Source organism: Bombina bombina, chromosome 10 (genome assembly GCF_027579735.1).
Source record: "Bombina bombina isolate aBomBom1 chromosome 10, aBomBom1.pri, whole genome shotgun sequence".
Taxonomy (NCBI): Eukaryota; Metazoa; Chordata; class Amphibia; order Anura; family Bombinatoridae; genus Bombina; species Bombina bombina.
Genome location: NC_069508.1, coordinates 97,125,189 through 97,152,116, shown reverse-complemented (window position 1 = coordinate 97,152,116; position 26,928 = coordinate 97,125,189). Strand labels below are relative to the sequence as shown.

At 39.1% G+C, this 26,928-nt stretch overlaps 1 protein-coding gene across 1 annotated transcript; it reads right to left on the bottom strand.

Moving 5' to 3' along the window:
• Positions 1–443: 443 nt before the first annotated feature.
• PRDX6 (peroxiredoxin 6) lies at positions 444–26,927 on the bottom strand. The gene is made up of 5 exons (XM_053693793.1): positions 26,758–26,927; positions 12,289–12,445; positions 3,367–3,513; positions 2,342–2,488; positions 444–1,082 (listed from the first exon to the last, which is right to left on the bottom strand). Exons 1-5 carry the CDS (start codon positions 26,847–26,849, stop codon positions 951–953), a joined length of 675 nt encoding a protein of 224 aa, XP_053549768.1. The 5' UTR covers positions 26,850–26,927; the 3' UTR covers positions 444–950.
• Between the last annotated feature and the right edge of the window lies 1 nt (position 26,928).

Genomic DNA, 26,928 nt, shown 5'->3' with positions numbered 1-26,928 from the left:
ATGCTCTATCTGAATCATTAAAGAAATAATTTGGGTTTAGTGTCCCTTTAAGTGACACACATGATATCCATGTTTGCTCATGTGAAAGATCAATAATATTTATGCTAAATGTGGGGTACATAGGAAACCAGCTGTTTGCCTACAGGGGTACTTGCTACAGAAAGGTTAAGAAACACGGATTTAGAAAACTCCAGTAAAAAAGAGAAAAGCCAACTAGTTGCGCTGTTCCTATCACCCGATTTCTTGGACAGTACATCTTTCAGTGTCACCGATGGTGCAACTAGTGAATAAATTACAGGTGGTCTTTCCAAGTTTGACACAAACTTAAGTGAGAGGGGGAATGAAATTAGTAGTAATGAGCAAATGCACGGATACACACAAACCACATATCCACAAAACCTAAAAGTATAGCTCATAAAAAAAAAAAAAAAAAAATATAGCACTTTGATTTCAGATTGTCAGGTTTATTCAAAATCCAGAAATAAAGTAAATAGATATGAATAATGCATATTTTTAGTTTTTTATACTTTAACAACCCTCTTCCATTGCAAGTCATCTTTGGTGTGAATTAAAAATATAAATGTACATTTCTGATAGTCAATGCACTGATGCAAGTCAGAAAGGCACTCTTAGGTTTCCCAACTTGTATTATTCATATATAAACATGACTACAAAATGTCCTTCAAGTGCTTGGAATACAAAGTTAAATTGGGATGCTTTGTAAAACTGATTCATATAGAAAATGCTTCTACACCAGTCACAATTAAGTTCTCTTCAGAGTGTGAATATGATTTTTGGCACTTTTTGCAAAGACAAATACAGATCAAGCAGAGATTTGTCAATACAGTTTGTCCCCCCTCCCCCTTTCCTCTTTACAAGACAGGTACATTGTTTTACAGGGAAATCATTTGGATTGATTCAGCCTCATCAAGACAATCTCTAGGAACGTATTAGTTTGGCTGTTCGGTGTAGCGCAGGTACTTCTTGCCAGAGGGAAGGTCTTTTGTAAATACTCCGGAAGGAAATAACTTTCTAGCTTCTGCCTCAGATAAATTCGGTGGCACCATGACCCTATCACCAGGCTAGAGAGGAAAAACATTTTTTATTTATTTATAAATAGCAGTGAAATTTTCTATTGAATTATTTGTTATCACACAGTAAAATTGTCCATTAACAGTTTTAGCAAGAAATTCCACAAATATATTTATATAAAATTCAGCATGTCTGAGATAGAGATACCTCACTTAAAAAAGGGTCATAAACATATTTAAGACCCATTAAATGTTATAGAAAAAAAATAGAAAGAATTTCAATATACAATTTAATTTTCCCCGATTTCGCTACAAAAAGTAAACTCAATCACACAAAGAATATCTCCATTTATCCTATCATACAGCCGGGTCTCCTTGACTAATTTTCCAAAAACTGATAATCTCACTTTCATTTAATCTTAAAAAAGTAAAATCACACATTTAAAAAAAGGACAGTCGTGATTTAGATAGAGCATGCAATTTTAAGCAACTTTCCCATTTACTTCTATTATCAAATTTGCTTAATTTTCTTGGAAACCTTTCTTAAAGAAGATTAAAACCTTGGAGCAGCAGAGCACTAGTGGCCGTTAGCTGAACACATCTGCTAAAGCAATGAAAAGAGGGACATATGTGAAGCCAACTAGCTACCAGTAGCACATTGCTGCTCTTGAGCCTAGCTAGGTTTGCTAACAAAGGATACCAAGAGAATTAAGTCATTTGATAACAGAAGCAAATTGGAAAGTGGTTTAAAATTGCACACGGTCTGATCTATGAAATTTGAAACATTACTGTTCCTTAAAGATATTTCCTGACATTTTTATTATCCCCTAACATATGCACTATTCACACCTATCTTTATATAACCTATTATCTCCCCCCCTGCCACAGAGAGAGAGCTCCTCTTTAACTGCTACTCTAACCCTCAAATACAGTTGATAAACAGTCATCGGATCACTCCTTTGCTGGGGTCACATTTGGTTTAAAATTTGCTCCTCACAGTCCATTAAAAATGTATTTTGCCTTAACCATAATCTCCAATATTTACGACAAGTTCTGTTTTTAACTGCATAATCTTGTAGTTGTATATGACACAAGCTAGCTAAAGTGTGTTAAAATGTGTAACAACCCCAACAAAAATATATAAATAAAATCATAGGTCATCAATTGTGGACCTCCAGAGGTTTTGAAAATACATTTCCCATGATGCTTAGCCAGCATTTCAGATGCCTGAGCATCATGGGAAATGTACTTTCAAAACCTCTGGAGGTCCACAATTGATGACCCCCGATATAGGTTATTTGTTCCATTACCTTCCAGTCTACAGGAGTTGCAACACTGTGATGTGCTGTCAGTTGAAGAGAGTCTACAACCCTCAAGATCTCATCAAAATTCCTTCCAGTGGTGGCTGGATACAAAATAGATAGTTTCATTTTCTTATCAGGTCCAATGACGAACACCTATGGATATAAGAAAAAAAAAAAAGAAAAAAATTTATGATGCAATGTGGATCAGATATTAGTCCTTTAAGATTTTTAGATTACTACAATTAACTAATTTTATACATATGCAACAGTATTTGGAATAGTCTATCAAGATGCAAACCCTGTTTTAGGTTTATAAATTCAACCTAGTCAGATTAGTTGTAGAATAAATTACAAGGAATGCAGATTTAAAATGCTGAAAGCCACCCCAGAACGTTTTAACGAGAGCATCACTGGCTAAAATTAGCCCAATTTTTTTTTATTTCACAAATCATCATTAAAAAAAAAAAATAAAAAAAAAAAATGTATGTTAAATTATGCAATAAATTTGTGCATTGGATAGCAGAAATTTTGTAAATATATTATTAGAATGCCACTGGTCTGGCAACATTTTCTGTTGAGTACACTGCCAAGTATAGCAGCAGTGTCCAATTCCCCTCAGACTAAAAACAGGACATAAATTTAGTATTCCTTATAAAGAGAAATGGATAGAGAATAGTTACAAAATATATATCTTTTTCCAATTTACTTCCACTATTAAAACGTGCACAATCTTTATATGCCCACACATTGAGGCACCAGTTGCTACAGAGCATATAGAGATCTCTCTCTCTTTTTTTCAATTATGCAGTTCTATTGTTGAAACACGCTTGCTCTGGGTGACTGACAAGCCCTTCTCTTGTGTGAGAGAAGAGGGCACAATTACAGACTCAAGTGAGTGTGTAATGTTGCATACTGGCAGACGTACAGGTTCCACTGTACACACAGCTTTAGTAGATGGGGACTTTATACAGTTGCTTCAGCTCAGAGCATAAACTCACCTTTCCCATCTACATAGATGATTAGATACTTACACATCGAGCAGTTACTGGCATCCCTTCATTGTCCTTTTCATCTGGATCAAGCATTCCCAGTTTGATAGCCAATTCCCGTTTAGGATCTGCAATAATGGGAAACGGAAGAGTTTCTGTGGGTTCTTCACAGTTGTATGAATTTATGTCCTATAAAAAGGAGGTAAAAATAGTAAGATTAAAAGATAATAATGGCATCCTTGCATCTTCCAATCATTAAAGCTAAATCCTGTTTTCAGGATCTGGAATATAATAATATAATCTACATATTTCCCACTTCCATAATCAAATAACGCCTCTTGTTAAAGCACATAGGTCCACAAAAGTAAATGTTCTAAATAAAAGAATATGATGTTGGCTAACCGAAACTACATTCATTGTTTTTCCCTTTTACACGTGTTCTGTCTGCTCAAAATGTATGGTTTTCAAATAAGGCTAGTAGAATGCTTAGTTGTAATGGTAGAGGTATTTGCACAAGAAATAGTAAGGTTGTTATGCCACTTTATAGATTGTTAGGCCTCATCTTGAGTATTCTGTGCAGTTCCGGAGGCCATGTGGCCGATTTATAAAGGCCCTAATGGAGCCGTATACCCCTGTTTCTGCACAAGCCTTCAGGCTCGCTGGAAACCGGAGTTAAGAGGCAGTGGACTTAAAACCGCTGCTCCTTAACAAGTCCGCCGCTTCAGACTGTGGAAAGCAATCCGCCCGATCACATACGATCGGGTTGAATGACACCCCCTGCTAGCGGCCGATTGGCTGTTGGCATTTATCAATGTCTGGCAGACATGACCCGCTACCAGGAGAGGCTCAATGACCTAAATATGTATAGCTTAGAGGAGAGCTGGCAGCGAGACCATGCTATTGAAAAAGTAACCCCCATAGAAAGACAAGCAAAGAAGGGGTTAAAAGGGACATTAAACACTAAATACATGCTAGATAGAATGATACATTCAAAGAAAAAGATTAGTCCATGACTAACATGTAGATGTATTTTTTAAAGTTTCATTAGTTGTTTACAAAGTGACAAAATAAGTGTAAAGTTTTAGTGTCTATAAAACACTGGGAGCTGCCATGTTGTAACTTGTGTTACCTTCTCTTCTGTGGCCAATTAGAGACAGTTATAAATAGGTCACTAGAGTGTGCGGCCAATGGTTGTGCTGGATTTAACAGTGTTCTGCACTTCCATTTCTAACAGGAACTGAAAAGCTCACAATTTCAGAATGGAATTACAGGCAAAGAGGACAAAATAAATAACGAAAGTATATTGCAGAGTTGTTTTATTATATACAATTTATCATTTTATATTACCATCTCAAAGTGTTTAATGTCCCTTTAAGGGACTTAGAAAAGCTGAGGCTGTGAATATTTTCCATAAAAAGAATAATTTAACAAGGGGTCATGATCTCAAGCTGAAGGGTAGTATATTGAGGAGTAATTTGCAGAAGCATTTCTTTACAGAAAGGGTGATTGATTCATAGAATAAAAAAAAAAATTATAAAAAAAACAGAATTTATGCTTACCTGATAAATTACTTTCTCTTGCGGTGTATCCAGTCCACGGATTCATCCTTACTTGTGGGATATTCTCATTCCCTACAGGAAGTGGCAAAGAGAGCACACAGCAGAGCTGTCCATATAGCTCCCCCTCTGGCTCCGACCCCCCAGTCATTCGACCGACCGTTAGGAGAAAAAGGAGAAACCATAGGGTGCAGTGGTGACTGTAGTTTAAACAAGAAATTTTAACCTGACTTAATTGCCAGGGCGGGCCGTGGACTGGATACACCGCAAGAGAAAGTAATTTATCAGGTAAGCAAAAATTCTGTTTTCTCTTGCAAGGTGTATCCAGTCCACGGATTCATCCTTACTTGTTGGATACCAATACCAAAGCATTAGGACACGGATGAAGGGAGGGAACAAGACAGGTAACCTAAACGGAAGGCACCACTGCTTGCAAAAACCTTTCTCCCAAAAATAGCCTCCGAAGAAGCAAAAGTATCGAATTTGTAAAATTTGGCAAAAGTATGCAGTGAAGACCAAGTCGCTGCCTTACAAATCTGTTCAACAGAAGCCTCATTCTTGAAAGCCCATGTGGAAGCCACAGCTCTGGTAGAATGAGCGGTAATTCGTTCAGGAGGCTGCTGTCCAGCAGTCTCATAAGCCAATCGGATAATGCTTTTCAGCCAAAAGGAAAGAGGTAGCAGTTGCTTTTTGACCTCTCCTCTTACCAGAATAGACAACAAACAAGGATGATGTTTGTCTGAAATCTTTAGTTGCTTTTAAATAGAATTTCAAAGCACGAACCACATCAAGATTGTGTAATAGCCGTTCCTTCTTAGAAGCTGGATTAGGACACAGAGAAGGAACAATGATTTCCTGGTTAATATTCTTACTAGAAACCACTTTAGGAAGAAAAGCAGGTTTGGTACGCAAAACTACCTTATCTGCATGGAACACCAGATAGGGTGAATTACACTGCAAAGCAGACAATTCTGAAACTCTTCGAGCAGAAGATATAGCTACCAAAAACAAAAAAACTTTCCAAGATAATAACTTAATATCTATGGAATGTAAAGGTTCAAAGGGAACCCCTTGAAGAACTGAAAGAACTAAATTTAGACTCCATGGAGGAGCCACAGGTTTATAGACAGGCTTGATTCTGACTAAAGCCTGTGCAAACGCTTGAACGTCTGGTACCTCTGCCAGACGCTTGTGTAACAGGACAGAGCAGATATCTGTCCCTTTAAGGAACTAGCTGACAAACCTTTCTCCAATCCTTCTTGGAGAAAAGACAATATCCTTGGAATCCTAATCTTACTCCACGAGTAACCCTTGGATTCACACCAACAAATATATTTCCGCCATATCTTATGGTAAATTTTCCTGGTGACAGGCTTTCTAGCCTGGATCAGAGTATCTATAACTGACTCTGAGAAACCACGCTTAGATAGAATTAAGCGTTCAATCTCCAAGCAGTCAGTTGCAGAGAAACTAGATTTGGATGCTTGAATGGACCCTGTATTAGAAGATCTTGCCTCGATGGCAGTGTCCGTGGTGGAACAGATGACATGTCCACTAGGTCTGCATACCAAGTCCTGCGTGGCCACGCAGGCACTATCAGAATTACCGAAGCCTTCTCCTGTTTGATTCTGGCTACCAGCCGAGGGAGAAGGGGAAACGGTGGAAAGACATAAGCCAGATTGAAGGACCAAGGCGCTACTAGAGCATCTATCAATGCCGCCTTGGGGTCCCTGGACCTGGATCCGTAGAGAGGAAGTTTGGTGTTCTGATGGGACGCCATCAGATCCAATTCTGGAATGCCCCATAGCTGGGTCAGCTGAGCAAAAACCTCCAGGTGGAGTTCCCACTTCCCCGGGTGAAAAGTCTGACGACTTAGAAAATCCGCCTCCCAGTTGTCTACTCCTGGGATGTGAATAGCAGATAGGTGGCAGGAGTGATCCTCCGCCCACCTGATAATTTTGATTACTTCCTTCATCGCTAGGGAACTCTTTGTTCCTCCCTGATGATTGATGTACGCTACAGTCGTGATATTGTCCGACTGAAATCTGATGAATTTGGCCGCCGCTAGTTGAGGCCATGCGTGGAGCGTGTTGAATATCGCTCTCAGTTCCAAAATGTTTATCGGGAGAAGAGACTCCTCCCGAGACCATAGGCCCTGAACTTTTAGGGAGTACCAGACCGCGCCCCAGCCTAACAGACTGGCGTCGGTCGTTACAATGATCCACTCCGGTATGTGGAAGCACATTCCCTGAGACAGGTGATACTGAGACAACCACCAGAGAAGAGAATCTCTGGTTTTCTGGTCCAGTTGTATTTGAGGAGACAAATCTGCATAATCCCCATTCCACTGTTTGAGCATGCACAGTTGCAGTGGTCTGAGATGTATTCGGGCAAAAGGGACTACGTCCATTGCCGCAACCATTAATCCGATTACCTCCATGCACTGAGCTACAGAAGGCCGAGGAATGGAATGAAGAACTTGGCAAGTAGTTAAAAGCTTTAACTTCCTGACCTCCGTCAGAAATATTTTCATTTCTACTGAGTCTATTAGTGTTCCCAGGAAGGGAACCCTTGTGAGCGGGGACAGAGAACTTTTTTCGACTTTCACCTTCCACCCATGAGACCTTAGAAAGGCCAGAACAATCTCCGTATGAGCCTTGGCTCTGTGAAAAGACGCCTGTATTAAGATGTCGTCTAGATAAGGTGCTACTGCAATGCCCCGCGGTCTTAGTACCGCTAGAAGGGACCCTAGCACCTTTGTGAAAATTCTGGGAGCGGTGGCCAACCCGAAGGGAAGGGCCACGAACTGGTAATGCTTGTCCAGAAAGGCGAACCTTAGGAACTGATGGTGATCTTTGTGGATAGGAATATGAAGGTACGCATCCTTTAGATCCACGGTAGTCATATATTGACCTTCCTGGACCTTCGGTAAGATTGTCCGAATGGTCTCCATTTTGAATGAAGGAACTCTGAGAAATTTGTTTAGAATTTTTAGATCCAGGATTGGTCTGAAAGTTCCTTCCTTTTTGGGAACTACAAACAGGTTTGAGTAAAATCCCAGTCTTTGTTCTGTAAGTGGAACTGGATATATCACTCCCATTTTGAGTAGATCTTCTACACAGCGTAAGAACGCCTCTTTCTTTGTCTGGTCTGTAGACAGACGAGAAATGTGGAACCTTCCCCTTGGAGGTGAGTCCTTGAATTCTAGAAGATATCCCTGAGCAACGATCTCTAATGCCCAGGGATCTGGAACATCTCTTGCCCAAGCCTGAGCAAAGAGAGAGAGTCTGCCCCCTACTAGATCAGGTCCCAGATCGGGGGCTACCCCTTCATGCTGTCTTAAGTAGCAGCCGCAGGCTTTTTGGCCTGTTTACCTTTGTTCCAGCCCTGCAAAGGTTTCCAGGTTGCTTTGGGCTGTGAAGCGTTACCCTCTTGCTTTGCGGTTGCAGCAGGACCGCTCCTGAAGTTGCGAAAGGAGCGAAAATTAGCCTTGTTTTTGGCCTTAAAAGGTCTATTTTGCGGGAGGGCATGGCCCTTTTCCCCAGTGATATCCAAAATAATCTCTTTCAACTCGGGACCGAAAAGGGTCTTTCCCTTGAAAGGAATATTTAGTAATTTTGTTTTGGACGACACGTCGGCCGACCATGATTTGAGCCAAAGCGCTCTGCGCGCCATGATGGCAAAACCAGAATTTTTCGCCGCTAACTTAGCTAATTGCAAAGCGGCATCTGTGATAAAAGAATTAGCCAGTTTTAGAGCATTAATTCTATCCATGACTTCGTCATATGAAGTCTCCCTCTGGAGCGACTCCTCCAGCGCCTCAAACCAAAAAGCCGCTGCAGTAGTTACAGGAATAATGCAGGCAATAGGTTGGAGAAGGAAACCTTGTTGAACAAATATTTTCTTTAGTAAAGCTAATTTTCTATCCATAGGATCTTTGAAAGCACAACTGTCTTCAATTGGTATGGTTGTGCGCTTGGCTAGTGTTGAAACTGCCCCCGTCCCGCCTGGGATCAGTTATGGGGAACATTTTCTCAAAGATGGGGGGGGGGGGAACACAAAAAGGTACACCTGGTCTCTCCCACTCCCTAGCCACAATATCCGCCACCCTCTTCGGGATCGGAAACGCATCAGTGTATACAGGGACTTCTAGATATTTGTCCATTTTACACAATTTCTTTGGGACCCCCATGGGGTCGCAGTCATCCAGCGTGGCTAATACCTCCTTAAGCAGCACGCGGAGGTGTTCCAGCTTAAATTTAAACGCTAAGGAATCCGATTCTGCCCGCTGAGAAACCTTTCCTGTGTCAGAAATTTCTCCCTCGGACAGCACACTTCAGAGTGTTGTGAGGGTACAACAGATAAACCCTCCGAAGCTTCTGATTGCTCATACTCTGTTCTTAAAACCGAGCTATCACGCTTTTTAGGAAAAACTGGCAGTTTGGATAGAAACGCCGCAAGGGAATTATCCATGACTGCTGCTAATTGTTGTAATGTAATAGGGGCCAATGCGCTAGAGGTACTAGGCATCGCTTGCGCGGGCGTAACTGGTGTAGACCCATGGGGAGAGGAAGGTGGGCTATCCTCGTTACCTTCTGTCAAAGAATCATCTTGGGCTACATTTTTAAGTGACACAACATGATCTTTAAAATGCAGATACATTAGCACACTTAAAACACAAATGTAAAGGGGGTTCCACTATGGCTACTAAACACATAGAGCAACGTCTATCTGTAGGCTCAGACATATTAAACAGACTTAGACAGCACTCAAATACTGAAATATACAATTTGAGAAAAAAAAAAAAAAAAACTATACTGTGCCTTTAAATAATAAAAAGCGCACACTTTTTTACTAAATCTTAAAAAATGATCCAAAGTTTCTGAAATTTTTACCACACGATCTTAATGCTTTGTAATGATTGCACAGCGAATTTCAAGTCAATTAACCCCTTAATGCCCAAACCGGAGCAACCTAAAGCCGACAACCGGTTAGCAAACTACAGCACTGTGCCACAGCAATTTGCTGTGGCCCTACCTGCCCCTGGGGATTAGATTGATGGAAAATAAGCCAATCTGAAGTCCTCAAGTAGTCTTTGGACCCTCCACGTGAAGCTGCATGAAGCTGTCTGCAATATCAACTGTGCAACTGAGGCGCGAAATTTAGGCCCCCTCCCTCTCCAATCCGGAGTTGTGGGGCCTTCAAAACCCTAAATAGGTGTCTAAAAATATGCCATGTGGAACAAAATCCCATAAAACACTCCAAAAGTAATAAAAACTTGTATAATGATTATATTTTCACTATAAAATAATCGATTGCCCTTTAACAGTGTCCATCAGTCTTTGAGCCCTGTTAATTAAGCCTTCCTTCCATACTGAGTCTCAGAATATGGCTTACCTTCCCCACATGGGGATTCTTGTCAGTCTTCTAGCATTACTAAGTCTTGACTAGAAAAAGATGACTGAACATACTTTATAGCAGTGAAGCCTGCAAACTGTTCCCCCCAACTGAAGTTTTCTGGTACTCCTCAGTCCTGTGTGGGAACAGCAGTGGATTTTAGTTACAACATGCTAAAATCATTTTCCTCTCAGCAGAATTCTTCATCACTTTCTGCCAGAGAGTAAATAGTACAAACCGGCACTATTTAAAAATAACAAACTTTTGATTGAAGAAATAAAAACTACAAATCTAACACCACATTCACTTTACCCTCCCGTGGAGATGCTACTTGTTAGAGCGGCAAAGAGAATGACTGGGGGGTCGGAGCCAGGGGGGGAGCTATATGGACAGCTCTGCTGTGTGCTCTCTTTGCCACTTCCTGTAGGGAAGGAGAATATCCCACAAGGATGAATCCGTGGACTGGATACACCTTGCAAGAGAAACCCACACCTTTCACATGCAAACTGTTTGGATTTCAGAAGTTAGGATTTTGGAATATTTTTATCTTTAAAAATAGGACAGTATGGAGAGGGGATGTATGAAAGTGTAAACAATCTTATGTAATATTTACATATCATAATACAGCTTATATATGCAACTTAAAAAAAAGGTTTTATATTATTTCTAATACTTTTGTATACATAGCACCATCAGAAACTGTATTTTCCGATCACTTAGATTTTGGAATATGTACACCTCTAATGACAAACTATGGGGCACTTTAAGAATGCCTAATAAGCACAAGGCTGTCCTACTAACTAGATCAGTTGTTACTTTTAGGAAATATTGGGCAGACTTGCTGGGCCTATGGTTTTTATGTGCTGTCAAAATCAATGTTCCTATAATTAATAAAATTTCATATGGGGTATACTGCCCTTGAATTGTTTTGTCAATTTGCATTAACACTCAATAAAGCCAAGGGGGCCGATTTATCAAAATGTCTGGCGTACATAATCCGCTGTAGTTTAGCGCCAGCTTTCTAAAGCAAAGGACTGGAGAGATATTTTACTTTGAAAATGAATTTTACATAACACTGCTCCTGGCTCTACTGAGGTCTGTTTGTTTTCCGAAGCACATTGCCGGCACGCTGTCTAGTCACAGCGCGCCAGATTGCGTTATTTAAAAAAAAAAACTCAATGTAGCTCGCTCCCGCTCAGGTCTGGTAGCGGGGGCGAGCTACATTGAGTTTAATTTCGCAATCGGGCCAGCTGTGACTAGACAGCGTGCCGCGATGCACTTAGAAAAACAAACTGACCCACTCAGTGGAGTGAGGAGCGGCGCTCTGTAAAATTAATTTTCAAAGTAAAATATCTCTCCAGTCCTTTGCTTTAGAAAGCTGGCGCTAAACCGTTATATAATTCTGCAGAATTATATAACATTTGGTAGACTTACTGTCCCTTTAACTCCTGTTTCCGGCGAGCCTGAAGGCTTGAGCGGAAACAGGGGTATACGGCCCCATTTGAGCAATGATAAAAACCAGCCCCAAGGTCATCTCACCCAGAATTTTACATAATGCCTGAATAAACCCAAACAAACAAAGTGGAACAAAAACACCCTCTCTGTATTTAAAATTTTACATCCATCAAAGAATATCTAGTTCCCATGAGACCTTCAGTTTCCCCATATACATTTGCACTGGGGGCATCACAAGTACAGCTCCTTGATCAACAAGTGGGATCATTATAGATAAGACCTTGGGGGTATCTGGTGGATAACTAGATATGTAAAAACAGTTGTGTAATTTAAATGTGACAACATGCATAAATAACAATGTAAAGACGGTTTACTTAGAGTCATGTTACACATTACAGTGTTGCAACAAAATCATTTCATTGGGCATTAAGAAGCTCTGCAGTATATACAGAAATGTACTGAGTTTTTGTCACAAAAGCCGGTCAGGTTTTATATAAACACAATATAGATATCTATTTTTACACTTAAATCTTCTGTAATTGCATTTATACCTCACCTTGCTCCAAACGAGATGATCTGCTACAGAGTCTATGGACAAGGCGATCAGACGGACATTACGTTTCTTGAACTCCGGAGCCAACTTCACTGCCCGACCCAGTTCTGTTGTGCAGACAGGGGTATAATCCCGGGGATGTGAGAAGAGAACACCCCATCTGTTAAATAAAATGAAGTTAGCTTTATATAGCTATGGAATAGGGCCTATCATAAATAAAGTAAGGAAAATGCCCCATAATGCAACTGGGTTTTCTTTCCACTTTTTTCTCCTTAGTCCCCTCTTTTTGCTTACAGTGGATTAGACACTTTTACTGAAGTACAAGGAACAAGTACGGCAACCGATTGACGATTAGGCCCTGTGTATCACCTTTTGTCTGTCATATTTTTGGTGTTAAAATCATGCTTACATAGCCTTTCTACAACCGGTACCAACTACATACATAAATATTTTTCTTCTTTTAAATCTGTGAAGAGGGTTAAATCCGTGCCTACAGTAATGCTTCCAATTACATTGTTATGCCAGCCAACTGGGATGGACTCTTTATGACAGTTCCAGTGAACATCCAATCAGTGTGTGTCATGTGACATTCTTGAAGTCCAGCCCTTTGAAAAAGCACTTAGGAAGCTTATGCAGCGTATGTAGAGAGAGTGGGTGGGACTGTTCTACATGAATGTCACAGCCCAGCCAAAAGAAGAAATAAAAGGGGGGGCGCGCCGAGGAACAGGAGGATACCAAGTAGGATGATAGAGATATATATTTAAAAAAAAAAAAAAATTACACATACATATCCTCCGTGTGTGTCTGCACTCACAATGCTGTAGAGTCATCAACCAGGGTGCAAAGTCAATTATACACACAGTCTTTATCCAATAAGGGACTGCACTCGCTGGATTTAGTTCAAAGAACTTTTTAAGTCTTTATTACGGTAACGTTTCGGGGTTCGCAGACCCCTTCCTCAGACCAGACAATAGTGAAAGTGAACAAAGTGTGCAATATATAGCAATAGCCCCACCCATCAAACAATTAGTGAAAATTGCGCCAAAACCACAATCACCATGGTAACACATCAACAAGGCCCAATACCCATAAAATCAACAAAATAAAAATAAATAAACTAAATAACCTCAATCTTAATTGACAATAATAAATACATACATTGAGTTAAATATATATATACACACACACACACATATGAAGGCTCGGTAGAAATCAGTGGTGTTGTAAGCAAACAAGCAGGAATTGTCAAACCACAGATCAAAGCAAGCAGCATAGAAAAAAATGTGTCTGTTTAAAATTGATAGAAAATTCCTAGAGAATCTTCCCTGTGTCTAGATGCAAGGATCAACAGATTGTATGGAGTTGCAATAGGCATCTGAATAGTTTCCCTGTAAGGGCCAAAGGAGCATAAATAGTATGTGGTATAGTTAACCTCTTATATGAGCGCAATTAACCCGCTGCTGCGGTACCTGTGTCTCCCACGCAATTAAAATAAGTCCCAGATGAGACATATGTGAGTATTAGGCTATTACAGAGGCATCTACTATCTATAGTGTATAAGGAACACGTATGTACCTACTGTAGCATAACTCTATATCTACTCACAAATCTGTGTGTTGGTCAGACGCACACATAGAAATGACCCCTCGCTCCCCAGCATGATATATCATGCGATAGTATGAATCGTTAATACAGCCCGGCGGGTACACAGAAAATCAGTGCCTGACATAAACATGAGCATAGGCAACAAAGATTAAAGTGCAATGTGCGTTTATTACCTCTATGTTATCAGGTGTCAAGTCCGTGATACAGCAGAGCCCAGAGAACGGGCGCGGATCAGCCCGATCCGACTATGTGCCAGGTTACGTTTAGGTTGCATGGCTAATTTGCATAGCCTGTCAGTCACCCCAGTGGGCGTTGCTGAGTCCCGGCGTGACAGGGAGGTTTGTAATATTATGTGTGGCCATATAGGTTTATGTGCAGGAACGTATTGTTTCCAAGTGTCTAAACAAGGGGTACTAAAAACGATGTACTATCATTTCCCACGACATCTAACAGAGATAAGCAAAATAGCATAAATATGCATATGTACATGTACATCTCAGGATAGAAAAGAAAACCACCAGTATTAACCTAATGTGTGATAATAGAGGGACCAATAACGATGATAGTTAGCACAATACCCCATATCATATCATCGTCAAGCCTAATATCATATCATAGTCAAGGCTAATTAGATTAGAATCAAAGCAAATTTGAACATAGGCAAAAAGTCTTGCAGCACTATAGAGGGTCATACATGTACAACAGAGCTAATATTGCATAATCATATATAGTACTATATAGTATTTACACAGTTAATGCTACAAAGGTAAATGGGCCAGCAGAGAAGCCCAAGCGCTGTATGTTAAAATAATATAGTAAAACACCAGTGCAACCCTGAGCCAGAGACAAATAATCATGTATAATATTGACTATTAGTTCTTGTGCCCGAGTAGAGATGACTCGTACAGTGGGATCTCAATAAGGATATCATTGACCCCCTGTTTAAAAGTGGCAATCAAGATACACATAAGGCCAAAGCCACAGGTGGAAAGATGGATTTAGAGAAAACAATGCCAGTCATTGGACATATTAAGACCTCTGAGATGTAAGGTATCCAGTCTATGTATCCATCTGGAGGAGTGCCTAGCCACGGTCGCCCCCACGCATGAGGGGAGGGACGTGGTCAATTAAGATAAAGCGTAAATCAGTTAAATCCATCTTTCCACCTGGGGCTGGAATAAACATCCTAAATGCAACATTGTACCTCAAGTAACTTACGTGGATATGATCTACTTGGATCTTCCTGTTGTGTCTATGTTATTTGATACCACTTTACGCTTGAGTAATTATAGTGACAACAATGGACTGTGACTTGATCATCCCTGTGGTATTTGGTCTGATGACATATCTTTCCATGTTTTGCAAACCTGTGGCTTTAGCCTTATGTGTATCTTGATTGCCACTTTTAAACAGGGGGTCAATGATATCCTTATTGAGATCCCACTGTACGAGTCATCTCTACTCGGGCACAAGAACTAATAGTCAATATTATACATGATTATTTGTCTCTGGCTCAGGGTTGCACTGGTGTTTTACTATATTATTTTAACATACAGCGCTTGGGCTTCTCTGCTGGCCCATTTACCTTTGTAGCATTAACTGTGTAAATACTATATAGTACTATATATGATTATGCAATATTAGCTCTGTTGTACATGTATGACCCTCTATAGTGCTGCAAGACTTTTTGCCTATGTTCAAATTTGCTTTGATTCTAATCTAATTAGCCTTGACTATGATATGATATTAGCCTTGACGATGATATGATATGGGGTATTGTGCCAACTATCATCGTTATTGGTCCCTCTATTATCACACATTAGGTTAATACTGGTGGTTTTCTTTTCTATCCTGAGATGTACATGTACATATGCATATTTATGCTATTTTGCTTATCTCTGTTAGATGTCCTGGGATATAATAGTACATCGTTTTTAGTACCCCTTGTTTAGACACTTAGAAACAATACGTTCCTGCACATAAACCTATATGGCCACACATAATATTACAAACCTCCCTGTCACTCCGGGACTCAGCAACGCCCACTGGGGTGACTGACAGGCTATGCAAATTAGCCATGCAACCTGACACATACGTCGGATCGGGCTGATCCGCGCCCGTTCTCTGGGCTCTGCTGTATCACGGACTTGACACCTGATAACAGAGGTAATAAACGCACATTGCACTTTAATCTTTGTTGCCTATGCTCATGTTTATGTCAGGCACTGATTTTCTGTGTACCCGCCGGGCTGTATTAACGATTCATACTATCGCATGATATATCATGCTGGGGAGCGAGGGGTCATTTCTATGTGTGCGTCTGACCAACACACAGATTTGTGAGTAGATATAGAGTTATGCTACAGTAGGTACATACGTGTTCCTTATACACTATAGATAGTAGATGCCTCTGTAATAGCCTAATACTCACATATGTCTCATCTGGGACTTATTTTAATTGCGTGGGAGACACAGGTACCGCAGCAGCGGGTTATTTGCGCTCATATAAGAGGTTAACTATACCACATACTATTTATGCTCCTTTGGCCCTTATAGGGAAACTATTCAGATGCCTATTGCAACTCCATACAATCTGTTGATCCTTGCATCTAGACACAGGGAAGATTCTCTAGCAATTTTCTATCAATTTTAAACAGACACATTTTTTTCTATGGTGCTTGCTTTGATCTGTGGTTTGACAATTCCTGCTTGTTTGCTTACAACACCACCGATTTCTACCAAGCCTTCATATGTGTGTGTATATATATTTAACCTTTTAACGCCGTTATGCCGTTCTATTCCGTCATATTTACACTGGGCTTTAAAGCCGTTATGACGGAATAGAACATCATATCAAAACGGCTGTCCTGAAGCCTTCTGCGCTTCAAGGACTTGATCGCGGTCTGGAGGGCGTTCCTAGGGTTGTAGGGACGCCCCCCAGATGCGATCCAATAATTGAAATCTCGCGATCGTATGCACGATCGCGTAGTTTCAATTTGTCTATATCGGAACAGGTGTTCCGATGTAGACACTTTTACACTGTCACGAAAGGGTTAACTCAATGTATGTATTTATTATTGTCAATCAAGATTGAGGTTATTTAGTTTATTTTTATTTTGTTGATTTTATGGGTATTGGGCCTTGTTGATTGTGGTTTTGGCGCAATTTTCACTAATTGTTTGATGGGTGGGGCTATTGCTATATATTGCACACTTTGTTCACTTGCACTATTGTCTGGTCTGAGGAAGGGGTCTGCGAACCCCGAAACGTTAACGTAATAAAGACTTAAAAGGTTCTTTGAACTAACTCCAGCGAGTGCAGTCCCTTATTGGATAAAGACATATAAAATATATATATATATATATATATATATATATATATATATATATATATATATATATATATATATATATATATATATATATATTATACTTAATTTGTAATGCGGCAACAAATTCTGCAGCGCTGTCTATGGGTACAAAGCTAAAAAGTACAATACAATATTTTTGAGAGAGACGGGACACAATTTATCAAATACAGGAGAAAATTGAGGGTCCTACTCCTGTGGGAACATGAAAGTATATTGCAAAGTTGTTTCTCACCCTTCTAGATGTTATTTTTCCCTTTTCATGCAATTCAGTTTTTGTTTTAAAATAATTTAGATCTGGCAGATGTTATTCAATAGCAACAATATAACTATCTTCTAATTACAAAGAATTTACTGTACCTTTAGGTACTGAAATTAAAATGACAAAATAAAAAAAAAAAAAAAAAAAAGTAAATTTTTTGTAAAAAATAAAAAAAAAAAAATATAAAAAAACATTCTAGCAGGTTAAATGGATCATTAGGAAACCTTGAAGGGTATAAAAACAAATTTATAGTACATTGTTAATTTAAATACCATTTACCTACTCTATTAGGATTTTATACACAGCATCCAAAGACAATAATCTATATATTGTATTATGACAGAGACCTGGGCATTCCTCAGGAAACAAAAACGTGTCAAAGACAGGTAAATGACCTTGGTAACAATTGTATTTAGAATATAAACCCAAATAAAGCAGCTTCAGACTTCTGTTATCCAAACAAATTCCCTCACACAAGTCAGGACTTGAAAGGCAAAACAGGACAATAGATGAATTAAGGGACAAAAGAAAATATCTGCACTGTAAGCAAGACAGAGTTGGCGCATTATTTCCATTTGACAGAAGCTCACCCAACCTCCAATGCCAAGTGTGTGCATGCAAAGCTAACATACAGTACAGAGAATCCCCGTTACAGTCCTTAAGAACACCTAACATTGATGTTAAAAAGTGACCCCATTTTTCTGATTTAAAAAACAGAAAGATTGGAATGGAGCCCATAGTGCAATAATAAAATCCCCTCATCAGGTCATTTTCATGCCCCTTTCTACACCGTGGCCTGACATTTGTGCGACGGATAACAGTCCGGCCACGAGATATACAGTTTTACCCAGACAGAGAACCACAAAACGTGCGAGTTGGGACCCATGGTTAGGTTCCCAGAGGCAGTTGCAGCGCCCGAGGCTCCGATCGGAACAGAGCACTCTGGAGGGTATCTGCCATCGGCCGAACTCGGAACATAGTCTCTCGAACATATGTCTAACAGACAAATGTGCTTCGGCATTCTGTCCAAGAACCTTTCTACACACCTAATCTAAATTTGATGTAAGCCCCAAACCAATATGCTTTAGTAGTTCCAGTAATAAATTTGGAGAAAGCAAGAGATAAAATCACCCCCAAGCACATTGTAACATTCAACATACTGTCCATTAAAACATTTATAATCCGATCTGTAAGAATCTTTTGGTGAAAGCCCCGGCACAAGAGGAACAGCGCTCTAGTTCTATGGACTTGCACAATGCCACATTGTAACTGGTATCCACAAGCAACCATGACTTGTGCATGATGTGCTTACCGTTAGTGTTTATTTATGGAGTACAGTTTCTGCCCTCTTCTGTTTGTGTTGTACCTAAGAATCTGTCCATTGTTATTTTTTGTTATTTTGTTTTAATTTGGCGATTACATTTTGAATTATTTTTTTTCTAAAGTGTGTTGAGTTGTCTTTAGCTTATCGTACAGGGTTTATAAAACTCAAGATTAATAATTGTGGCCCTTTTTGTAATGAGGAAATTTTAGTGTGTCACCTAAAAAAAAAAAAAAAAAAAAAAAGCAAAACTTTGCTTGAACGTCAAAAAACAGTATTTAAAAAAAATAATTAAAATTATAAATAGTGATGAATGTAGAATAAACCAGTCTAACTTGCTCAGTGTGAGATGTTTAGTGCATTATTTCCAGTTCACTGGTTTACCAAGCTCAAACCGTGTATGCAAACCTGCTGAAGATGAAAATATAACACTTCCTTTGTCATTGCCTCACCATTTAAACAATGATCTAGTTCCAACCACTAATGCCATAATTTTGTATAAACAGAGGAATATTATGTTTATGTGTGAGATAATAGTAAACTTGCAGAGCCAACAAATAACCCCAAGTGCCAGGAGCACAGAAAACTGATCACCTCAGCTATGCCCCAGCAACATCTACCATGCTTGATGTCACCAAATAGCTGTGCAGTTAACCGCCTCCCATGGGCGCCAAACCGGATTTACCGCACGGCTATTGGCTAAGAGGTGAACACGTCACCTCTTAGCAAAAAAAATTTTGGGCCGTGGGCTGCCCTAGCAGCTAAGAACAGCGATCGGTTGAAACGAATAAAGGCACTTTCTGCATTAAGTATCTTATACATCAGAAATGAAAGTGCCCTTTATTTGTTTCAACTGTCAACCCTAGCGTTTAAAAAACGCTATGGTAGACTCACTTTAAACGCATAATAAAAAATAAAAAATGTTTACAAACTATTATCTACAGCAGCATAGGTAAGTGCTGGACAAAAAAAAAATAAAAAATAGTGCACAGAGCCATCGCCCATGGAATGCCAGTTGCCCATCCCTGTTCTAAAACATTCTAGGGGCCAACTGCTTTCTTGCTTCAATAGCAGGACATCACCTTATTAAAGTGATGGTAAACTTTGCACTTTTTATAATCAGATCCTAAATGTTAGTGATGTTTTAGATGGACTTTAATTGATCACTTCTAATGCAGATGCGCTATAACTTACTTTTTAATCTAGAAGTGCCATCCGAATACCGCACACTTCAAAAGTAATATTTTTTTGGTGAGCCAACAGATGGAACTGTTCTGCAATTAGCGCTCCAGCTACAATAAAAGTATGGGTATAGAGCGCCGATTAATGAGCAGTTCAAACCATTAAGCTCACAAAAAAAAGATAGTGGACGACAGGAACATGTGGTATTAGAAAGGCACAGCTAGATTAACCCCATAATGATCGCGGTGTACCATGTACAAGGTACGTTGCAGGTCCTTAAGTGGTTTAAAAGTAAGGCATAGCGCATCTTAATTAGAAATGATCAAAGTCCATCTACCAACATTCAGGATCTGATTATTAAAAAGTTGAAATTGTACCATCACTTTAAAAAAAGAGATAGAAAGGTCAAAACTGAAATGTGAGCGAGTGTATTTCAATTTGAAATAAAAGCATTTTTGCAATATACTTCCAGGAGCAAAATTGCTTAGAATAAAAGTGATTACTTGTTTTCTGCAGGATACATGGGCCAATGCACTAGTATTCAAACACCACACCATCGCAGAGAGTCAATGGCGGATTTTACATCTACACAAGTAATACGCACCACTGCCAGCTCTGAGGTGTGCTGTTTGAATACTGGTGCACGGCCCTTACAGGATATGTGCGTATGCCGCAGAAAAACAGTAACTTACTTAGAAGCCCAGAGGCAGAACATTTTTTTCCCCCACTTTCTGCGATTAGTTGTTTTTATGGAAAAAAAATCTGCAGGTTATCTTTAAATAAAATTTAAATTTTAAATTAAGCAGTTACACTTAACTGGAGAATAAAGCAATTGTAAACGTTTTATAATATATTGCAGCAGTTGAAAATTGGATTGCAGATTAGCTGCAGACCTAGAAATGTTGTAATAAAAAAGGTGCATTGCTCATAAGAATGTCATTCAGAAAAAACTAGACATGTGCATGGCTAAAAAATTCGGATCGATTCGAATTCGGCAAAATTTGAATGAATTTGTTTCGGATTTAAATAAATTCGGTTCTATTCGGTTTCCGAAATTCGGTATGTTTTAGGTGGGATATGCTGTGTATTAGACTAGTATTATGTACTGTATATTAGGTGTAAATAGTACTAGTGTAATACACGGCCATCCGAAAGTTATGGGCTAACACCGGAATATAAAAGCTCTTAACTACTGAGTGCTACAAAGTACACTAACACCCATAAACTACCTATGAACCACTAAACCAAGGCCCCCCCATATCGCAAACCCTATAATAAAATTATTTAACCCCTAATCTGCCGACCCGACATCGCCGCCACCTACATTATAGCTATTAACCCCTAATCTGCTGTCCCTAACATCGCCGACCCCTACATTATAGTTATTAACCCCTAATCTGCCCCCCCAACGTCGCCGCAATCTAACTACAAGTATTAACCATTAATCTGCCGACCGGACATCGCCGCCACTATAATAAATGTATTAACCCCTAAACCGCCGCACTCCCGCCTCGCAAACACTATAATAAATTTTATTAACCCCTAATCTGCCCTCCCTAACATCGCCGCCACCTACCTACAATTATTAACCCCTAATCTCCCGCCCCCAACGTCGCCGCTACTATAATAAGGTTATTAACCCCTAAACCTAAGTCTAACACTAACCCCCCTAACTTATATATAATTTAATTATAGTAAATTTATTTCGTTTTATTTAAATACATTATTCCTATTTAAAACTAAATACTTACCTGTAAAATAAACCCTAATATAGCTACAATATAACTAATAGTTACATTGTAGCTATTTTAGGATTTATATTTATTTTACAGGCAACTTTGTATTTATTTTAACTAAGTAAAATAGCTATTAAATAGTTATTGACTATTTAATAGCTACCTAGTTATAATAATTACAAAATTACCTGTAAAATAAATACTAACCTAAGTTACAATTAAACCTAACACTACACTATCATTAAATAAATTAACTACAAGTACCTACAATTAAATAAACTACAAAAAAAAAAAAAAAATACAAGAATTTTAAACTAATTACACCTAATCTAAGCCCCCTAATAAAATAACAAAGCCCCCCAAAATAAAAAAAATGCCCTACCCTATACTAAATTACAAAAGTTAACAGCTCTATTACCTTACCAGCCCTTAAAAGGGCCTTTTGCGGGGCATGCCCCAAAGAAAACAGCTCTTTTGCCTGTAAAAAAAAAAAAAAAAAAAAAAAAAAAAAAAAAAAAAAAAAAAAAAAAAAAAAAAAAAAAAACAATACCACCCCCCAACATTACAACCCACATAGCCCTACTCTAACCCAAACCCCCCTTAAATAAACCTAACACTACCCCCCTGAAGATCTCCCTACCTTGAGTCGTGTTCACCCAGCCGGGCCGAAGTCTTCATCCGATGGGGCAGAAGTCTTCATCCAAGCGGGGCAAGAAGAGGTCTTCCATCCATCAGAAGTCTTGATCCAGGCGGCATCTTCTATGTTCATCCATCCGGAGCGGAGCGGCAGCATCCTGAAGACATCCGACGCGGAGCATCCTCTTCTTTCTTGATCCGACGACTAAATGACTGTACCTTTAAGTGACGTCATCCAAGATGGCATCCCTTGAATTCCGATTGGCTGATGGGATTCTATCAGCCAATCAGAATTAAGGTAGGAAAATCTGATTGGCTGATTCAATCAGATTGACCTCGCATTCTATTGGCTGATCGGAACAGCCAATAGAATGCGAGGTCCATCTGATTGGATCAGCCAATCGGATTGAACTTGAATCTGATTGGCTGATTGAATCAGCCAATCAGATTTTCCTACCTTAATTCCGATTGGCTGATAGGATTCTATCAGCCAATCGGAATTCAAGGGACGCCATCTTGGATGACGTCACTTAAAGGTACAGTCATTTAGTCGTCGGATCAAGAAAGAAGAGGATGCTCCGCGTCGGATGTCTTCAGGATGCTGCCGCTCCGGATGGATGAACATAGAAGATGCCGCCTGGATCAAGACTTCTGATGGATGGAAGACCTCTTCTTGCCCCGCTTGGATGAAGACTTCTGCCGGTCTGGATGTCCTCTTCTGCCCCATCGGATGAAGACTTCAGCCCGGCTGGGTGAACACAACTCAAGGTAGGGAGATCTTCAGGGGGGTAGTGTTAGGTTTATTTAAGGGGGGTTTGGGTTAGAGTAGGGGTATGTGGGTGGTGGGTTGTAATGTTGGGGGGTGGTATTGTGGGGAGTTTTTTTTTACAGGCAAAAGAGCTGTTTTCTTTGGGGCATGCCCCGCAAAAGGCCCTTTTAAGGGCTGGTAAGGTAATAGAGCTGTTAACTTTTGTAATTTAGTATAGGGTAGGGCATTTTTTTATTTTGGGGGGCTTTGTTATTTTATTAGGGGGCTTAGATTAGGTGTAATTAGTTTAAAATTCTTGTAATATTTTTTTATTTTTTGTAATTTAGTGGGGGTTTTTTGTACTTTAGTTTATTTAATTGTAGGTACTTGTAGTTAATTTATTTAATGATCGTGTAGTGTTAGGTTTAATTGTAACTTAGGTTAGGATTTATTTTACAGGTAATTTTGTAATTATTTTAACTAGGTAGCTATTAAATAGTCAATAACTATTTAATAGCTATTGTACCTAGTTAAAATAAATACAAAGTTGCCTGTAAAATAAAAATAAACCCTAAAATAGCTACAATGTAACTATTAGTTATATTGTAGCTATCTTAGGGTTTATTTTACAGGTAAGTATTTAGTTTTAAATAGGAATTATTTATTTAATTATAGTAAATTTATTTCGTTTTATTTAAATTATATATAAGTTAGGGGGTGTTAGGGTTAGTGTTAGACTTAGGTTTAGGGGTTAATAACCTTATTATAGTAGCGGCGACGTTGGGGGGGCAAATTAGGGGTTAATAGCTATAATGTAGGTGGCAATGTCCGGTCGGCAGATTAGGGGTTAATACTTGTAGTTAGATTGCGGCGACGTTGGTGGGGGGGGGGGCAGATTAGGGGTTAATGAAATTTATTATAGTGTTTGCGAGGCGGGAGTGCGGCAGTTTAGGGGTTAATACATTTATCATAGTGGCGGCGATATCCGGTCGGCAGATTAGGGGTTAATAAGATAATGCAGTTGTCAGCGATAGCGGGGCGGCAGATTAGGGGTTAATAAGTGTTAGATTAGGGGTGTTTAGAGACTCGGGGTACATGTTAGGTGCAGACTTAGTGTTTCCCCATAGGAAACAATGGGGCTGCGGTGTTAGGTTTTTTTCCAGCCGAAACTCCCCATTGTTTCCTATGGGGAAATGCCGAATTTTACCGAGCTAATTCAGATTTATTCGGAGATACGGCAGCTATTTCGGATTCATTCGGTAGATTCGGAAGTATTTTAATTCGGAAATTCGAATCGATCCGAATCTACCGAATTTCCGAATAAATCCGAAACGAATCGCACATGTCTAGAAAAAACAGCTTTGCAGACTGGGAAAAGTTAGGGGGCTGAGAGCCAGTCAATGCTGCATATTTGATTTTTTTTTTTACTTCAAACAGCACTTTGCAGTGCAGCCAGAGCACAGCTCTGTTTGAAGAGAACAGCCTGATGTTGCAAAGCTGCAAAGTGAAAGTGCCAACAGTTCCTGCATGTGTCCTGTTCTTTCCGCAGACGACATCTCAGATCACTGTATGTTCTGCCTTGGGGAAGAAGCATTTTTGCTAATGGAAGTATATTGCAAAAATGCTTATAACGCAAATTATTAATAACCCATGCAAATTAAAATTTTGACCTTTTTATCCCTTTAATAGATACTGCCAAAGAGTACTAATCTCAGCTTTACAGGAGGTTCAAGATTTCATTGGAATCTTTATAAAGGGACAGTAAAGTCAAAATTAAAAATGTTAGTGATTCAAGTGGATCATGCAGTTTTAAACAACGGTTTCATTTATTCATACTATCAATTTTTCTTTTAGTATCCTTTGTTAAAGACTAGGCTCAGGAGCAGTTATGTCAAACACACAAAAAGGTATACTACAGCGCGACCAGTGTTAATTTAAGCTATTCCAGTATACAACTATCAGGAGCAGTAGATGAACACATCCGGTGAGCCAATGACAAGAGGCATATGTGTGTAGCCACCGTTCACCAGCTACCTCCTAGTAGTGTACTGCTGCTTCCGAGCCTACCTAGGTATACACTTTAACAAAGGATATCAGTGAACGAAGCAAATTTATTAATAGAATTGTAAAGCTGTTTAAAAAAAAAAAATGTCATGCTCAGAATCCTGAAAGTTTAATTCTGACTTTACTGTCCCTTTAAAGGGACATAAAAATGTAAAACAAAAATACTGTTGACTGCAAAAAACTGTTGAAATAGTCATTACAGTGAAGAAAAAAAAAAGTTCTAATTTGTTACAGTATGTAATTTTATAACTACTGACCCAGCTGTGCAACTAGCGCTGCTTATTGGGTCAGCAGCAGTTTCCACTCAGGAGAAGCAGTTCTCTGTGGCTCCTGAGCAGTACTTTACCTATGTGTTAGCCTTTGCAGGGGTAAAGCACATAGCATTGCAGGATAGCTAGTTATAAAATTACAGCATGGCATTTGTCTCACTATAATGGCTCTTTAACCCTTGCAAATGCAATAAAGGGACAGTATACAATAAAATTGTATTTCAATTGACTTGTTATACCAGCTGCAGAGTATAAAATGTATGAGAAAATTGCATTTTCAGGTTTATTTGTGGATATGAAATTGCTGGTTGTGTGCTTTGAAACCACAGCCTATTGAAATAGGTTGACCAGACAGGTAAAATGAGATCTCGTTATCACTATGTGTACACACGCTTGCTTCCTTATCTTGTGTCCGTTTGTAAACCAAAGCTCATTACTTAAAGAAAACAATGGAAATTATTTTATTAGTTATCTGTTCTAACTCCTACTGGGAGTGTCATTTATTCTGCTGGCTGTGTTTATATAGCCTGTCAATAACTTGGACTTAAGTCCAAAAACTTCCAGAATAGGTGGGGATACCACAGGCTAATTCAGCTATTTCAAATGAAAAAAATAAGGGTAAACAACCTACTTGTAAACAACTTGCTACACTCCAGCAAGTAAAATAGATAATTTGGAACCAATTAAAAGGCGAGATTTTTTTTTTATTTTTTATTTTTGGGGTGAACTGTCCCTTCAAACATTTAAAAAGGCAGCTCCAGCACAGTAATACACTTCTGGGAGCTAGCATATCTGGTGAGCCAATAACAAGTAAAGTAAAGTTGATAAAAATTTATTGAAAATAGTCTTAAAAAAAAAAAAAAAAAGGGGGAGGACATGAAACCCATTTTCTTTATTTTAGGATTCTGATAGAGCAAGTGATTTTAAACAACTTTACAATTTACTTTTATAATTTTTTTTAGTTCCCTTAGTATTCCTTGTTGAAAAGGATACCCCACTGTGTTAACTAATTTTTCAACAAAGAATATAAAGAGAATGAAGCAAATTAGATACTAGAAGTACATTGGAAAGTTGTTTAAAATACCCTTCTCTATCTGAATCAAGATAGAAAAAATTAAGGTTATATGTCACTTTAATAATATTGATATATATCAACCATAAAAATAAATGACTTGGCATTTTCTTAGAACATTATATAACCAAATGGCCGCACCCCAACCACTCAGTAATCATAATTAAAACAGTATTCAGGAACAGAACTACGCAAGTAGAGATTACTTACTCTCCTCCCAGGAATTCATGGAAGTTGATCTTCCCTATGGTGGTGTCGGCATTAAAGTTAGGGAAGGTCTCGCCGAGAAGAATGCCAGGCATGGCGGGTATCACTAAAGCACCGCTGATAGAACAGGAGTCACACACTGTCAGGACTAAACGTGCGATTGCGACAGAGGAT